This window comes from Nannobrachium achirus (assembly GCF_963921795.1).
Source record: "Nannobrachium achirus genome assembly, chromosome: 22".
NCBI classification, from domain to species: domain Eukaryota; kingdom Metazoa; phylum Chordata; class Actinopteri; order Myctophiformes; family Myctophidae; genus Nannobrachium; species Nannobrachium achirus.
Genome location: NC_137829.1, coordinates 4,709,955 through 4,728,238, shown reverse-complemented (window position 1 = coordinate 4,728,238; position 18,284 = coordinate 4,709,955). Strand labels below are relative to the sequence as shown.

Here is an 18,284-nt window from a genome sequence, read left to right as displayed (position 1 = left end):
GCCCGGTTTCAGTCACGAACCACCATCAAAATGGCGAAGATCGCCAAAACACACGAAGGTAAATTAAACAACTGAAATCGTAATTATTTCATTGATTTTTGTCTGAATTATGGTGTCATCGCGTGTTCGCAAGTTATAACGATTGCACACAATGTTTTCTTGCAGCAAAATGTGATTATCTGGTCTCTTTTAAACCGTGTGAGCGCGGTAGGCCTGGTTACAATGCAACGCAGACATGACGATAATGGCGACGGCTGCTAGGCTATGCAGCCAGCTAATGCTACCTGCTACTATGTATGCTAGACGGCTTGCTGCCTATCTCCCAAACACAATACCGTACAGTTAATCCAACGTGAAAACTTTCAAATGGCTCATTTTAAGTACTCGAGTGTGATAAGTGTGAAACATGCATTGACTAAACGTGTGCACGCGCAACCCAAACGTGTTTATTACTATATTACTAACTAATATTGTCATTTGTCATACCGTCAGAAACACGTTGTGTGCAGTGTTGGTCATATAAAATGGCGTAGCTAGTAGTGGGACGCGAACACATTTGCCAATTCACTTAAAAACCTAAATGCTTATGCGTTGTGTGGATAATGGATAGGGCAGTGCTTGCCTTAATTGCCCTAATTTATAATGTAGAATCAATGTTAATTTAACTCTTGAGTGTACAAATGGAACGGGTCCATTTGATACACTCGGAGTTACATACCCATAAGGATAAGGGTCAGTTTGGTTCCTAACTATCATTTAGCTGCGGACCCCCTCCTGGAACTCACTCGAGAACCCCTGGGGGTCCCCAACCCCACTTTGAGAACCAATGGGATAGGATGGCGTCCCGGTTGCCGGGATTGTCCCGGTTTCAAGCTGTGTCCCAAGCCCCGACAAATGGCTATATGTCCCTGTTTATGTCCCTGTTTTCAACATTCAATACAAAATTGCATAGACTTTTATTATGTTCTTTTCATGTAAACATCTAACCAAACACAAAACATTTCTGAACAAATGCATTGCGTCGTGTCTAGGCTGATGTTTGTTAATCAGTTGTATGGATATGCGATAATGTGAACGTGCATGAATGGTCATGCGCGTGCACGACAAACTTGCACATTGATTTGAGGGTCCTGGTTTGAGGGACTGAATATTTGTATTGGTCACCCGAAATTCCGCAAAAGCATGCCTAAACAGAAGTGTTTTAAGTGGTTCTTTAAAATACCCACAGACGCTGCAGCTCTCAGGACCTGCGGATGGGCATTCCAGAGTCTGGGAGCTACAGCCTGTGTCATTCATTAGTTTTGATCTGTTCCCTTACCCTGCATAGGGAGTAGGGACGTCAGTGTGTTCTGTGTTGTGCATTTGCATTATTGTCTTTGTTTATGTTCAACAGACGGGAGAGATGACCGGTTGTAGACTAATTTGACTTGTTTCCCTCTAGACATAGAGGCCCAGATCCTGGAGATCCAGGGGATGAAGGCCGCCCTGCTTGAGGAGGGAGATCAAGGAGTGGGCCTAGATTCCACTGGCTTCTTTGACCAGGAGATTTACGGAGGCAGTGATAGCCGCTTTGCTGGTTATGTCACCTCAATTGCTGCAAATGAGCAAGAAGATGTGAGTAGTTTGTCTTTATGGAGTGTGGGGGAGGGAAATCATTCCTCATTTCTGCCGCCTACAAATCATGATACACTGCTGACAAGCTTTGTTAATGCCACATTTCTTTAAGGAGCTTGACTGCTCCACTTCTTGTGCCTGTTGCATACGAGCTGGGAGAGTCTGCCAGCCTCTTTGGCAAGGCTTGACCAGACTCTTGTTTCTCTCTGTTTTTTTTCCAGGATGATGAAGAGGATTCATCTACCAGTCTGCTGGGACAGAAGAAGCCGGGGTACCATGCCCCGGTGGCAATACTCAATGCCATACCACAGTCAGAAGAGCAAGTGAGTATTTTTTTTTTATTATTGTGCCAACCCGCCATCACTACATGAGTAACAAATGCCTTCACATCTAGCCTCGCGTAGCCAGGCTTACTCATCTGCGAAGAGAAAAGCCTGGTGACAATAGAAGGCAGAAGACGTGAAGAGGGGGGGGCAGAATTTTCCCGGAAGCTGTATTTTTGTCACAGTGCGGTGTTCCTGCAAACGTATTCCCTGCACGAAAAAAGCTGGTCTACGTCTCCTGCTCCGTCGGTTACGCTCGCAATAAACAATATACAAACAAAAACATTGATTCAAGCAATGTTACACCTATTCAGAGTGAGTTAAGAGCTACAATCTATTTTAGTTTTTTCGCTGGGGAATGTAAACAGACCCGCATCGCATGACGTAACTTCCGTTAACCGCAGCACTTCCGTCACACACTTCAAGCCCTATTGTCAACAGGGTGCTTCACATCTGGTTTCAGAATGTTTTCTGTTACTATAATGCTAAGGAGAAACCGTATTAGAATATGGCATTGCTTTGTGTAGTTTTCTTCAAAATCCCCTTTTTTAAAGGATAATTTGAAGATGTTTATGTAAAAGTAAAGTAACGAGCAGTTGACTTGTTTTTGAAAACGTGTCTAAGAGGAAGGGGATAGAAAAACGTTGGAAGTGTTGGAAGTCATACTAGTATGTTCTCTGGTACTACCATGTCTCTGTGCCTCAATTTGGCTCTGTTTGCTCTTCTACAGTATGACCCGTTTGCAGAGCATCGCCCCCAGAAGATTGCAGACCGGGAGGACGAGTACAAAGCCCGCCGCAGGCAAATGATCATCTCCCCTGAACGTCTCGACCCCTTTGCAGACGGTAATTTTCACCACCCGTCTTTTCCTCATCACATCCTACCATTTCCTCCCCTTGTCCATGGTGTTTCTTTGTTTTTGTGACCCTGTGTCTACAAAGGGTCTCAAACTCACACACCTTTTTGCTGTTCAACCCTTCGGCCACAGATGAAATGGTTTGCTCCCCAGACTTGGCTCCTTCCCTGTGGTCAATCCTTTCTGGTACCAAAGACACCATTGTAATTGTTCCTCTTTGTCCTCCCAGTGGACCTTTCCCTCAATTTTGCAACAGACTCAAGTGGAATTAAAAGAAATATGTTGTTCTGTCTCTTGGTTTTGGAAGGCTTACTGTTGTGAACGCAGACTATTTGACATGAGTGCGATACGTTTATCCCAGAGTGAGGTTGACCTATGGTTTACCGGAAGAGGTAGTTAGGTGTTCTCCTGCTAAGGGGATAGCTCACCTAACGAACATGGGTTGCAGTAATTTGTGTGTGTGTCGAAGGGTTAACAGACCCATATGGCTGTCAGTCTTGACAGACTGATGATGGGAAGGTGTAATATCCTCTAGTCATAGGCTGTGATAGCAACAGGGATGAGAAATAAAGTTTGAGAAGTAGGATACATTTGATGGTCAACATTGGCATTGCTCACCTCACTGCTCTCTCCTGTGCTCAGTAGCTGAGGACATTGCAATTACCAATCCGCTCGTACATGCAGAACTACATGTCACGAGGCAGGCAGTGGAGAGAAATGTGCTGGCCCCATATAACCTTGGCTTGGCTCAGTCACCTGAAGCATATTCAGAGTGGCTTCCAAGTTTTGGAAGGGCAATCGTAAAATTATACAATCAGACCTTGTCTGTAACCTCAGCTTCTCCTCTTTGGCATAATCATTGTGGCAGCATTATGGTTGCTTACAGTTACAGTGGAATTGTCAGACTTGACTTGACGCAGCGTCCCACATGCCTTATTAAATGAAGCAAGACGTAATCTAAACGGTGCATTCACCATTATGTGAACCGTTTATATAAACGGCTTTAGTGCACCTGCGTCAACATTTATATCCACTACATGTTTGTGTCAGATTCAGGGTTATTTCCTATATTATAATTTTTAAACTCTTGCCGACTTCAAGTAACAGCTTGGTGTTTTAATCGCTGCTGTTACAATATTTATCACTTATTGATCATTCAGTGGTCGCCTTTACTTTCAAATTTGAAAGCCTCAACCTGGCTTGATAGTGATACACACCCCATTAAGAATTGAGAAATGGAAGGCCATTTCAGAGTCTTTAACAGCTTATCTAAATGCTGTCTAGGAATGGCATTAAGATCATAGCCGAGACCATGGATGTAGTCTGCACCACAACACAAGCAATTCCGACCCAGCACGATTCCATACTAGTACACCCTTGAGGACAGAACAGCTGAAGAAAGCCTGTGTGCCACATGTGGTTTATTGTTGGAAGGGCTTATAAAACCCTGCATGTAGAGAGAGTTCTGTTTACAAAGATGATGTGTAAATATATTTTTATTTTACAACTCTCTCTGTAAAATAGAAATATGTTATCAAAAGAAATGTATACCACAATACCACAGGCCCATACTAACTGTCCTTAATTTCTCTCCTACAGCAGTACTGCTTTGCCAGTCCTGTACTGCACTCTGTTAAGGGCGCAGCAACTCATCCTGTGTAGGTTATGGTGAACACACACAGAAGTGTGCACTTGTCAGTTTGGTCAGGGTCCACTGGCTACTTGTCTGACTGGGGGAGCCTTTGAGGGGAAACAAATGCAGCCTAGCGACAGCAAACCTCTGTCCCCCACAATCCACTTATTTTTTTGTTTTATTTTTTCATTTGACTTTACCAGGAACCATAGATGACAACGTTTAGATGAGATGAGAACTTTTTGTTGGTAGGATTATGCGTTATATTTTATTTTGATCATTTATACTTTTGTCTGGAAACAAGTCAAGATCCAAATTTAGGATTTTAATGTAATTAGTGTTGGAATCATTCAGATGTTAGTGTAAACCTGTACATGCGTGGCCCATCTTTCTGACCAGAAGTTAGTGACTGGTTCCATTTTGCTGTCCTCATCCCATGTACTTGGTTGCAGAGGTAGCAACAGAACACTCCTAGATGTAGCCTGTCTTGACTTCATCTTTGATTGCTGTGAATAATTAGTAATGTGGACCACAAACCTTTTTTTTATTACATTTTTATTTTATTTTATTTGAGGTTAAACCACAAGAAGATTTTTTATTTTACATTTCTTTGAGTGCCGTAAAACATTGCACTACAGGTGGTATACTATTGTGTGTGAGTTCCAACCCTTTTCCAAAGTGTTACTAATGGTAAAGAATGGTTTCTAGGCTTCTTTTCTGCCGGTTGAAGTCTGACTGCAGAAGGACCCTTGGCACTGAAAGTGTACGTATTCTGGAGAGCACAGCCCAGGACCCCTGCATCAGTGATGGCTATATCCTCCTTAATCTCCTTTTTAAAAGAAAACAGAGCAACATCAGCTCATCTCTCAATGTATCTGCTTGTTTTTTTCTCTTTAGACTGCTATGTCTGTATGTAAACCAACAGAATATGTACATCTCTAGGGATTTGTTGTGTTTGAACTGTAAAACAAATGAAAGAAAAAGAAAAAAAGAAAGAAATTTGATAAGAGCATATAAAGAGAGTCAGGGTTAGCTGGCTGTGTTGTATGTGCTTGCTATTTTTTGTTATGAACCGGGTCCCGCGGGGTGTGTTCTAACGAAGGTACTCTTGTTCTTGTTCGTGCTCTTTCGCGCAGGGGGCAAAACGCCAGACCCCAAGAAGCAGTCGCGGTCGTACATGGACGTCATGAGAGAGCAGCACCTGACCAAAGAAGAGGTAGGCTGCGCTTATATCCTCCCCAAACACATTTCCGGATCAAATTCACAGAAGTGACAATTCTGGCTGCTGAATAGAATCCTGGGATTTGCTCATAAGGGATGTGTTGTTGTATAAGACTTGCATAATGTGACTGATTGATTTTTATTGACCAAAATAGATACTTTATCATTTATACCCATCTTTAAAATGAAAACAAAACATGACCGCGTATTTCCTTTGTCCGTCTCCCCCCACAGAGTGAGATCCGTCAGCAGCTGGCTGAGAAGGCCAAGTCCGGGGAATTGAAGGCTGTGAATGGATCCGCCGCTTCCCAGGCTGCTGCTGCTGCAAAGCGAAAGCGACGCTGGGACCAGACGGCAGAGCAAAACCAAACACCCACCAACACCACACCCAAAAAGATGTCCAGCTGGGACCAGGCTGATGAAAAAGCTGAGAATGTGCGAACTCTTAAGATATCGTAGTTTAGCCCATTACCCTGTCTGTGTATTTAGACACCCTCGCTGTCAGGTGCCACCCCAGCCCATAGGTGTCCCTAGCACAACAACAAAGATTCTCCCTCCCTGCTGGCTTCCCTCTCCCGAACACGGGCAGTTATATTCTTATACATAGACATAGAAAGGTAGACGCCTCCTCCGGCTCTGGGGCATATGCATCGAGGGACCAAAGGGAATCCGTTTGTATCGCTTTCACGTGCGTCACACATACGGAAGTTGCAAGGCCAATCAGAGGCAGGTGGGGGCGGGTCTTTACTTACGCAGCCTGCATCGGAACTGGCTCTGTTGAATTGAATTGTTGTCCTTGGATAAGTACCGGAAAAGAGACGCTGTGATTAGCCAGTAGTCACTTGACTGGCAGCAGTCCATTGGTTTTTCCAGGAAGTCCGGACTACAATTGTTGCACGTCGCTCCAGTGAACTGCAGAGGCGAATGAGGCATCTAGCTTTTTTATATCCGTTCGTATAGACACTCCCAGCTGGATGAACTGCAGTGCATTGGAACCCCTACACTCTGCACATATGTATTTTTCCACTACGGCCTTTAGATGGAATATATATATATTTGGAGAATCCTGCTCCTTTTCAATGTCTTAACATTCTTTTGCTTCCTTTATTTCCCCTCCCTTACAGACTCCAGGGCACACCCCTGCACACACCCCAGGACACACACCTTCCAACAGCCGCTGGGACGAGACACCTGGTCGGCCCAAGGGCAGCGAAACCCCAGGGGCCACCCCCAGTTCCCGCATGTGGGACCCCACGCCCAGCCACACACCGTCCGGAGCTGCCACTCCTGGCAGAGACACACCCGGTCACGCAACCCCCGGGCATGGCGGTGCCACGGGCAGCGTCCGCAAAAACCGCTGGGATGAAACCCCAAAGACGGAAAGGGAAACCCCCGGACACGGCAGCGGTTGGGCAGAGACGCCGCGCACAGACAGAGGAGAGGAGTCGGTGGGAGAGACCCCCACACCAGGGGCCAGTAAGAGGAAGTCTCGTTGGGACGAGACCCCTGCCAGTCAGATGGGTTCTTCCACACCACTCCTTACCCCTGGGAAAACCCCCATAGGAACCCCAGCCATGAACATGGCCACACCCACACCAGGTAAACAAGAGCAGCCATTCTAAACCTTTCTTGGCTTTTTTCTTTTTACTGGTTGATGTGTTTCTAATCGTGTATTGTTTACTCATGTGTTCTCTGCAGGTCATCTGATGAGCATGACCCCAGAGCAGCTGCAAGCATGGCGATGGGAGCGAGAAATTGATGAGCGGAACCGTCCACTTACAGATGATGAGCTGGACGCCATGTTCCCTGAGGGATACAAGGTATAAGCCCTGTTCCAGTTTGATAATTCATCAATTACTAATGAGGAGGTGACTTATAGTGTGTTTTCCCTCTCATTTAACGTGTGCTAAATGCCTAAATTGTAAATCCTCTTTCCACCAGGTTTTGCCCCCACCGGCAGGCTACGTTCCCATTCGTACCCCAGCCCGTAAGCTGTCAGCCACCCCCACCCCCATCGGGGGCATGACGGGCTTCCACATGCAGACAGAGGACCGCTCCATGAAGCAGATGAACGATCAGCCCTCCGGAAACCTCCCCTTCCTCAAACCCGACGACATCCAATACTTTGACAAACTGCTGGTGAGGACTGCGCACACATGCATTTTAACATGCATACACACAATGCATAAAACACAGCCTATTTTTGGTTCCGTTATTTAAAAATCTAAAGGTGTGTTTGATTTATACACTGTTGTATAACACGTTGCTCACCAGAAATGCATGCTAAGTATGTGTACCCTTGTTTGGTAGGTGGAGGTGGACGAGTCTACACTGAGCCCCGAGGAGCAAAAAGAGAGGAAGATCATGAAGCTGCTGTTGAAGATTAAGAATGGAACGCCGCCCATGAGGAAGGTCGGTCTGGCTTACCATCGCCATCTTTTAAATGCCATCCTCCAACACTCAAAACAGTGGCAGACAAAACAATTCTTTGCAAGGAATCCCAGTTTCCATCAATTTTGACTAATTTGACTTGCTCTTCCTTCTAGGCGGCTTTGCGTCAGATCACAGACAAGGCACGTGAGTTTGGAGCGGGTCCCCTATTCAACCAGATCCTGCCACTGCTGATGTCTCCTACACTGGAAGACCAAGAGCGCCATCTTCTGGTCAAGGTCATCGACCGCATCCTCTACAAACTGGACGACTTGGTCCGACCCTATGTACACAAGGTAAGCTGAAGTTGTGGCCTATGTGTGTGCACGGGTCGGGTACCATCCCAATCACCTTGTAGGTATAATAATAATGTCTTTACCTGTGCTTGATATTATCCAGGTGTTAAACACTGCCCTCTGGTGGTCAGAATGAAATGGAAGCAAGTTTATGTGTGTGTGTGTGTATGTGTGTGTGTATAAGTATATGAGACTGATGTGTCATCTCTGTCCAGATCCTGGTGGTGATTGAGCCCTTACTGATTGATGAGGACTACTATGCCAGAGTGGAAGGGAGGGAGATCATTTCCAACTTGGCCAAGGTGAGACAGCATTTTTAGCAGTAGTTTGCTCTGTGGTGTTGCTGTCTGCATGCAGTGGGCTTGGATGTGAGGAGTGATTTTACTTAAGGTGCAAGAGGAGAGAACTTTGCTCTTAGGATGGGCTGTATGCGAATCATTCTCGCCTGTTGGACCTCTCCCATGGTCAGATCAGGGCTAGTACTTCGCTAGATTGACAAACCAACATGAGAGCTAGCAGAGAATGACGTTCATATCACCTCTGTTCTCAACCTGCACCCGTTGGTGACAAATACAGACAACTATTCCTGCCTATTTACTATAGTAGGGCTGTAAGAAAATAGTGATACAGTTGAGAATCGCAATATTTTATATATTAGGCAAATGTTCACCATGCACAAAAGTTGTGCTATGATGTTGGATGTTAGAAGGACTGTGATTATGTATACATTTGTATTCAGTGTTGCTTGCCTAAATGAACAGATTAACAAACTAGATTAGATCTTCAAGCTATCAGCTAAGCTACTAACATGTCTCAATGCAACATGTTGTTGGCTTGTAGATCTGTTCTTTTTTGGTAAGCAACACCGTTATGTAACATGTATCATTTAAACTCCATTTTATATGCAGTTTTCTCAAATTAAATGTAAATTAAAATAGCAAGATTTTGCCTTGCTTATAATATCAATGTATTGAATCATGACCCCTGTGTCTTTTTTTTTAAACCAGTATTGTGCTTCTTAAGCATTAAAATACAGCCTGGTTTTTGTGTGTTTGTCAAAACATTTTAATTTCAGCATTACTTAGAATAAAAGTTGTGATATATTCTAGTACTGAATCATTATGTTTTGTCCTAACATTATTTTCTCCTGTCCTCCAGGCTGCAGGTCTGGCCACCATGATTTCCACCATGCGTCCCGACATTGACAACATGGACGAGTATGTCAGAAACACCACCGCCAGAGCGTTCGCCGTGGTGGCCTCTGCCCTGGGTATCCCCTCTCTTCTGCCCTTCCTGAAAGCTGTGTGTAAGAGCAAGAAGTCCTGGCAGGCCCGACACACGGGCATCAAAATTGTCCAGCAGATTGCCATCCTCATGGGCTGCGCCATCCTGCCCCACCTGCGAAGCTTGGTGGAAATCATAGAACATGGTCAGTGCTCACTCATTCCCCCAACCGCTTCCATCAGCAACATGTTGGGAGCTAGATTAACCCATTTAGGCCTAGGATTATTGACCGCTTTAACCATTGAAAAATAGCAGATATACAAGCTCACAGCGCGGCACCGAGTGCCGTGCTGCGAGCTTGTAGATCTTCTATTTTTGAAAAATCATGATTTTTCTTTGCAAGTCTTTGAATATATCTATTTAAAAGCGAACATTTGTAACTCAAATATTTGCTTCTGGGGGGTCTCTGGAACAACATATTTTGAGATGGGGGTCCGTGGCCAAATACCTGTAATTTTGGGGGTCCTTGACATGAAAAAGTTTGAGAACCACTGATTTAGAGGAAGGATTTAGTAGTCGGGTCAAAGATCGGGTCAAAGATATTCATAGACTTGTACACATTTTCACGATTTTTCAAAAATAGCAGATCTACAAGCTCGCATCGCGGCACTCGGTGCCGCGCTGTGAGCTTGTATATCTGCTATTTTTCAATAGTTAAAGCATAAAATAATGGTTAAAGTGGTTCAAATCTAACGCGACTCGGGCGCGTTCCAGGTATTTGAGAGTTAACCCATTTCGACCTGAGGCCGATTCTAAAAATGTCTTCTAAATCCTAATGGTTTTCTGAAAAACGTCTTTGTGTTGATATTTTGACCATTTGTGTCTACAGGTCTGGTCGATGAACAGCAGAAAGTAAGGACCATCAGCGCCCTGGCTATCGCCGCCCTGGCTGAAGCTGCCACACCCTACGGTATCGAGTCGTTTGACTCGGTTCTCAAGCCCCTCTGGAAGGGTATTAGACAACACAGAGGAAAGGTGAGAAACGCAGACAAGCAACACCGCCAAAAGTAAAAACAAAAGACAATTAAATTGTAAATCAACTAATTGACTCCCAATGCAAGATCATCACCCAGCACTGAGCCTGTGTGTGGCTGCAGTGTGAATATCTCCTTGCTATAAAATCTTCCTTTTTGAGGAGCTGCTGCTGTCAGTAGAGAGGTCAGATGTGGACCACTATGCTCTGCTGGGAGCAACGGACAAAACAGACAACTATTAAAATGAATTGATGGCTAAAGTAGTACCCATGATTAAACTGTATATTTTGTTTTCCTAGGGTCTGGCTGCCTTCCTGAAGGCCATCGGCTACCTGATCCCTCTGATGGATGCAGAATATGCCAACTACTACACCAGAGAGGTGATGTTGATCCTCATCAGAGAGTTCCAGTCCCCTGACGAGGAGATGAAAAAGATTGTACTTAAGGTACCAGAGGGGAGAACTGTGTGCTTGTGGGTGGGCCTTTATGCGAATCATTCTCGCCTGTTGGACCTCTCCCATGGTCAGATCAGGGCTAGTACTTCGCTAGATTGACACACCAACATGAGAGCTAGCAGAGAAGGACATTCATATCCCCTCTGTTCTCAACCTGCACCCGTTGGTGACAAACACCAAAAACGGACATTTATTCCAGCTTCATGAATATTAACATATTGATACTCGATTGTTTTAAGTAAATCAATGGAAGTATTTGTCGTAATTCACAAAACGCTTAAGCAAGCTGTAACCTCCAGAAGGCCGTTGCATTCCATGTCTGAGCTGTTCTCTTGCCTTGTCAGGTGGTGAAGCAGTGCTGTGGCACCGACGGTGTTGAGGCCAACTACATCAAGACAGAGATTCTCCCCCCCTTCTTCAAGCACTTCTGGCAACACAGGATGGCTCTGGACAGGCGCAACTACAGACAGGTCAGCGCACACACACACTCATACAGGAGCGACAACACGTACATTCACAAATTCAGGGGTCAGAATAAGGGAACTATAGATATAACTGTTAAGTTATTGTGTTGACTCCTGCCTGCAGCTGGTAGACACCACAGTGGAGCTGGCTAACAAGGTGGGAGCAGCCGAGATCATTTCGCGTATTGTGGACGACCTGAAGGATGAGGCTGAGCAGTACAGGAAGATGGTGATGGAGACCATCGAGAAGATCATGGGCAACCTTGGAGCAGCAGACATTGACCACAAGCTGGAAGAGCAGCTGATAGACGGCATTCTCTATGCCTTCCAGGAACAGACTACAGAGGTGAGTCATGTGAGAGTTGGAGCGCCTATGTTTGAAAAACTAAAAACAAGGCTGATTATTAGATATCTTTTAAAGTGATAATGCTTGATCTAGGCAGAGACAGGAAGTTGGCTCAGAGAATGGGGGAATTAAATGTATTGCAGGTCTTAATTGATTACTACACTTATCTCCCATGTCCAGGATTCAGTGATGCTGAATGGTTTCGGCACGGTGGTCAACGCCCTGGGGAAACGTGTGAAGCCATACCTGCCTCAGATCTGTGGTACGGTGCTGTGGCGTCTCAACAACAAGTCGGCCAAGGTCCGTCAGCAGGCTGCCGACCTCATCTCCCGCACTGCAGTGGTCATGAAGACCTGCCAGGAGGTACGCCTTTAGAAAACGCACACATCATTTCAGTGACATAAACCAGTGGTTCTCAACCTTTTCAGGCCGCGACCCCCAAAATAATCATATTTTAACTGGGGACCCGCCCACCCTGACGAGCACTAAGAGTTGAAGCAATCCATTTTGTATAACACGGTTCTATTGTGAAAATAGCAGATCTACATGTTGCGAGGCGTTGTGAGCATGTAGATCGGCTATTTTCAAATTTTCTGCTTTTATTATTTGACAATTTGGCCAATGTTTAGGTATTTAAAAGTCCTTAAACTGTCACTTTAGAAATGTGCTATACACTTACACTTTATGTTGGTTTGTTTAATGTTGAGTGAGAAAACAACGTTGCACAGTTAATCATCTGGGGACCCCCCCAAAATAATTTGGGGACCCCCCCCCCCCCACAGGTTGAGAACCACTGACATAAACTATCACCAGCTAACACGAGTTCTATCTGTCTTCCCATGTGCAGGAAAAGCTGATGGGTCACTTGGGAGTGGTGTTATACGAGTACCTGGGAGAAGAGTACCCTGAGGTTCTGGGTAGTATCCTGGGAGCACTGAAGGCCATTGTCAATGTCATTGGTATGCTAGCTTAACTACTACGCACAATTTCCATACATTCATTCATTTTATTTCAAGACAATTAAATTGTAAATCAACAAATTTACTCCCAACGCAAGATCATCACCCAGCACTGAGCCTGTGTGTGGCTGCAGTGTGAATATCTCCTTGCTATAAAATCTTCCTTTTTGAGGGGCTGCTGCTGTCAGTAGAGAGGTCAGATATGGACCACTATGCTCTGCTGGGAGCAACGGACAAAACAGAAGAGGAGTTGTAGCAAAATATGTTTTATATATGTTTGACCTTTCAGCATATGATTAACTTATCAATGATGAGATGCTGTATGACAGATTTATTTTATAAGCCCCATCTACCAATGATGAGATATGACAGATTACTTAGAGAAAAATCTAACCCAGTTTGAAGTGGAGCAGTGCATTTGAGCAGTTAATTTCATTAAGCTATACTGTGTGTGGCTGAGAGACACACCCACTCTGCTGCCAAATCTTGATAGTAGGATTGGAGAAATTCTTCAAGCACAGTTGTTTAGTTAAGCACAGAGAGAAAGAAAGCATGGCCCGTGTGTTGCATTCTGCATTGCCGGTGTGTGAATGGCCCTGTAGGCTGCTCAACAGCACTTGAAGGTGCCCAGTGGTATTGCAGCTGTTTGTACTGCATACATAGGGACATGATTACATGAATACACACACAAGTCAAATGTGGGAAGCGGTTATCACCGCTACAAAAATGTGACAAAGTTGTTTAATTGGAACAATTTTAAGCACTACTGGCCACTTGCTCTCTCTTTCTCTGTGTGGCACACCTTCCACTAGTACTTTTGTGTAATAATAGACTGATTACACAGAACGGTCCACACATTGTGCAGGAACTGCAAATGAAAACTTCTTGAAGAGCTAATTGGACATTTTCTCTTAAAAGGTATGCACAAGATGACCCCACCAATCAAAGACTTGCTGCCTCGTCTGACACCCATCTTGAAGAATCGTCACGAGAAGGTCCAGGAGAACTGCATTGACCTAGTGGGCAGAATCGCAGACAGGTTAGTGTGGCAACATTGAGTAATATTACCGGAACATGAAGCAATACACTGCAAGGGAGGAAGTGATGTGTAGTTGAGCAGTTGGTACATCAACCACAGAATCACAATTAGTCCAGATGGAGACCTTTGCTCTCCCTCGCTGCTCCTTCTCTCAATTTCTTGTCTCTCTACATTGTCTTGTCTAAATAAAAAAAGCTAAACAATGGCTGAAATGACTTTTTCATTTTCAGGGGAGCAGAGTATGTGTCTGCCAGGGAGTGGATGAGGATTTGTTTTGAGCTGCTGGAACTGCTCAAGGCTCACAAAAAAGCCATTCGGAGAGCCACTGTCAACACCTTTGGTTATATCGCCAAAGCCATCGGGTGAGTGTTAAACATACCTGTAAAAAACAGCTATGCTATGTCCTGGGATCTGAACCACTTAATTGAAAAAGATGCAAAAATAGCTGATTTACAAGCTTAGAACTAGCTTGTAGATCGGCTTGTTTTACTATTTCGTATTTTTTTTTAAATGCTCGCGTATGATGACATGCCCTAAATGGGGACGCAGGGTTGAAAGTGGGTTAAGAAATTATAATTGCAACAATAAAGTAGATTGTAACCTCACTCTGTGCTCTTACAACCCTCTCCTCTCAGACCCCACGATGTGTTGGCCACTCTACTCAACAACCTCAAGGTCCAGGAGCGTCAGAACCGTGTCTGTACCACAGTGGCCATTGCCATCGTGGCCGAGACCTGTTCGCCCTTCACAGTGTTGCCGGCACTCATGAACGAGTACCGTGTACCCGAGCTCAATGTGCAGAACGGTGTGCTCAAGTCCCTCTCCTTTCTGTTTGAGTACATTGGCGAAATGGGCAAGGACTACATCTATGCGGTCACACCGCTGCTGGAAGATGCACTCATGGACAGGTGATTACCAGTAGCAGTACCTATTTTTTGGTTATTGGTTTGCCTAATACATTTTTCATTTACATGTTGAACCCTGACCCCGTTTTCCTTTGTCACATTGCAGAGATTTGGTCCACAGACAGACAGCTAGTGCCGTGGTGCAGCACATGTCCCTGGGCGTTTACGGGTTTGGTTGCGAGGACTCCCTCAACCACCTGCTCAACTACGTGTGGCCCAATGTCTTCGAGACGTCACCCCATGTCATCCAAGCTGTCATGGGGGCCCTGGAGGGCCTCAGGGTTGCCATCGGGCCCTGCCGCATGTTGCAATACTGCTTACAGGTAAAACTGACTATGATGCTGTCTTAGACTAAATATGGTTCCACACATTGCTTTACATATTTTTAGTAGTTGCCCCCTTGTGGTTAGTAGTTTGATTTAAATGTATGTTCTAATTGTGTATGCTCGTTGAATTATTCCTCAAGGAACTGGCAAGAGATATCAAACATTTGAATGTGAACCCTTGGAGTGACAAATGTTCAGCCACATGCACTTGTAAAACAGATCCTTCTCGAAAAATTTGAATATTGTGTTAAAGTACATTTTCTTGAAACTTTAATATATTTCTTGAAACGTTCATATATTGTAGATACATTTGGACATTCAGTGAATTATTCCAAACCCTTTTTTGTTAAAACTTTGAAGCTCATGAATATCAAAAGTCCTTATTTCATTAACAATATTACACAAGCCCACTCAAAACAAGGATTTATAATAGAAATGTCAACCTTCTGAAGTCAGAGTTGCTTGAAGTCCAGTGGGAAGTTTCCGAAGTCAGTTATGTTTTGGGGTGCAATTCAAGCATCTGCAATGCTTTTTTTACACAATATTCAATTGTTTTTGAAGGATCTGCAAGTTATTTTCTCCTGTCATTGACTGGGTATTTAAAGATATTCAAGGACACTGTGCTAAAGCTTTGCTGTATTTCTCGTACCCACAGGGTCTGTTCCACCCAGCCAGGAAAGTGAGGGACGTCTACTGGAAGATTTACAACTCCATCTACATCGGCTCCCAAGATGCCCTCATCGCCCACTACCCAAGGGTCTACAATGACGAGAAAAACCCATTTGTCCGCTACGAGTTGGAATATGTCTTGTAAATAACTACAAACTGTCTTCATTCATAATTTCTTTGTTGAGCTCCTGTTCCCTCTCGATAATCATTTCTCCTCCGTTGTCCTAGCTATCCTGGTAAAGGACTGGCATTTTTTTTATTTCGCTATCTTGTAAATGAGGTGTCAACTAAAATCCATAAAGTCAATCAGGTCCGTAAAAAAAAAAAACATACATTCATCCTCTTTTGACTGCCAATGGTGAACTTTTCATTTTCATTTGTACATCCAGTGTGACGTTAGGAGAACTATAAAACAGAACAATGTAGAGCCTTTACGTATTTTGTTTTGTTTTTAAAATCTCTGTTTTGTATGCGTTTCCCTTGAAGAATGGTTGAAGTGAAGAGTAGCCTTGCATAGGGAATGAGAAGCAGTCAGATAATTGTTTGAAAACGTGGAGGTGTGGTGTTAGGCCTCTTTACTGGCTGCTCCTACACATTCTCCTGTCAGTCGATACCTTCACTGTTCTTATCACAATGTTGCTTTATTTGACCAAATAAATTGTTTGTGTATAAAATTCAGCTGTGTATTGAACATTTTGAATATATTGCAAAAGCATTTGTTTTTGTATGTGGGTAAAATAAATGAGAATAGCAGCTTCTAGCAATGGTGTCGGATGTCGGTGCTGATCCTGGCCTGCAGTGCCAGTGCCAAGTCAACAGTATGTGATTCAAACATTATTATAATAACTGGTGGAAACCAGAGGTGACATGTCATGGCCTATACTACAAGGAATAGTATGACCAAAGATGTTTATTTTTTTATCTAGGGAAGGTGGTGTGCCGCATATCACTGTGGCCCTGAAAACAGTAACCAATGGATTTCCCTGCAATACTTACCTACAGTAGTTAATGGCTTGTGTAGATGTGATGAATCTGTATTCGTGTAGGAGACAGTTGATAATACATGATGATGACATGTTATGCACATTATGTAGGAGACAGCTGATTATAGGTAATGTGTTAAATGGCAGTGTATTATCCCTGTGACTGGGTGACCTTGTGGAAACATGGGAGACTGGAAATGCATTCTCCTAGAGTTTCTCATTCCAGCTAAATACGACGACTACATTACTACAAACGGTTACATCAATGTGGCATCTGACAGTTACAGTCAGACTAACTTATCACTTTAAAGGTATGCCTACATGTACATTAACAATCCCAATTTTATTACACTAAAGGGAGTACTCAATGTTACGATTCATCTTATCAATGAAACTTATCTTTGTGTTGAAGTGGGGGACTGGAGGTAAGATTCACTTCTGCAACAAAAACCTATTGTCCTTATCAGCCTCGTCATCGTGCTGAGACACAACACCCAGATAAAACAAGGGAGAGGACAACAGGGCAGACAGGATGGTTGTCCCAGTGGCCTTGTATGAGGTTGAGCTCAACCCCGGGGAAGCATTATTGATTTTTATGCATGGATTTGTTAAAAACCCAGGCAATTGGATCCAGATTTCCCCATATTTTCCCCATAGTGCTACATATTCAGAGAATATGTAGCACTACAAATAAATCAGAGTTGTCATAATTTATATAAATTAGATTAATGAATACATAGCCTTCAAAAGTCATAGATCAAGCTTCTCCTCTAGCTAGCAGTGTGGGAGTCAAAGAACGGTAGGTTCCGTACGGAACCATTGTTTACTTAGATATGGAAGGATGACCTCCCACTTGGGTAATGACGCCCCCTGGCGATCATTCAGAGAAACTACTTCAGCTCCCGTACTAACGTAGGTAGGAAGGGCCTGTCACTCAAACCGGAGTGACCCGCCTCCAGGCTATATAAGCCCCCGGAGGCGGAAGTAACATCCTCTTAATACCACTCTCTGCCACATTCAGTGAAACAGAGGGGCATTACGTGGGAGGTCATCCTTCCATATCTAAGTAAACAATGGTTCCGTACGGAACCTACCGTTTACTGTCAATATTCCAGGATGACCTCCCACTTGGGATTCTTAAACTCCCCTCTAAGCCACAACCTACTCTCATACCCCCACACACCCCTCATACGGGTGAGCACAGCCCAAACGGGCGTGACCCATCACCCAGAAGGTCCCAGGCCCACCGGACCTGGGTGTGAAGGCATGAGAAAATAAGGAGAGACCCTGACAGACCGAAGTCCGCCTCATTCAACTAAATGAAAAGGACAAGTCCGCCTTATAAGTAAGACACACTATATAAGGAAAACACAGGGTCCCCCCCCAAAATACCCCAGGTGGCTACATGCCCACCTGTGGGAGGGGAAGATCCGACTCCTCTATGACGTAGAGGAGGCAACTGCACCCAGAACCGAATGCGCTAGCGAAGAGGATTCGATATCCAGGT

General features: G+C 44.3%; 1 protein-coding gene across 2 annotated transcripts; it reads left to right on the top strand.

The window, feature by feature from the left end:
* Nucleotides 1-16,558, top strand: sf3b1 (splicing factor 3b, subunit 1). Of its 2 annotated transcripts, XM_080753738.1 has the most exons (24): nt 1-58; nt 1,442-1,614; nt 1,836-1,937; nt 2,668-2,782; nt 5,563-5,642; nt 5,882-6,082; nt 6,772-7,246; nt 7,346-7,467; nt 7,589-7,786; nt 7,958-8,059; nt 8,194-8,373; nt 8,589-8,675; nt 9,532-9,802; nt 10,487-10,632; nt 10,931-11,077; nt 11,431-11,556; nt 11,675-11,896; nt 12,077-12,259; nt 12,744-12,855; nt 13,774-13,894; nt 14,125-14,256; nt 14,530-14,802; nt 14,906-15,122; nt 15,781-16,558. In XM_080753738.1, the coding sequence occupies exons 1-24, from the start codon at nt 31-33 to the stop codon at nt 15,937-15,939; spliced, it is 3,972 nt and encodes a 1,323-aa protein (XP_080609864.1). In that variant the 5' UTR covers nt 1-30; the 3' UTR covers nt 15,940-16,558. The 2 variants fall into 2 exon arrangements, with proteins under 2 accessions (XP_080609864.1, XP_080609865.1); XM_080753739.1 differs by lacking the exons at nt 1-58; nt 1,442-1,614; nt 1,836-1,937; nt 2,668-2,782 and adding an exon at nt 2,865-5,189.
* Nucleotides 16,559-18,284: the final 1,726 nt, after the last annotated feature.

What these genes read in the sequence shown, in the direction of transcription:
- sf3b1 (XM_080753738.1), top strand. Translation starts at nt 31, where the DNA reads ATGGCGAAGATCGCCAAAACACACGAAG. An exon ending in AGCACCTGACCAAAGAAGAG is followed by an intron (nt 5,643 to 5,881) that starts GTAGGCTGCGCT and finishes CTCCCCCCACAG; the next exon opens with AGTGAGATCCGTCAGCAGCT. An exon ending in TCATGAAGACCTGCCAGGAG is followed by an intron (nt 12,260 to 12,743) that starts GTACGCCTTTAG and finishes TCCCATGTGCAG; the next exon opens with GAAAAGCTGATGGGTCACTT.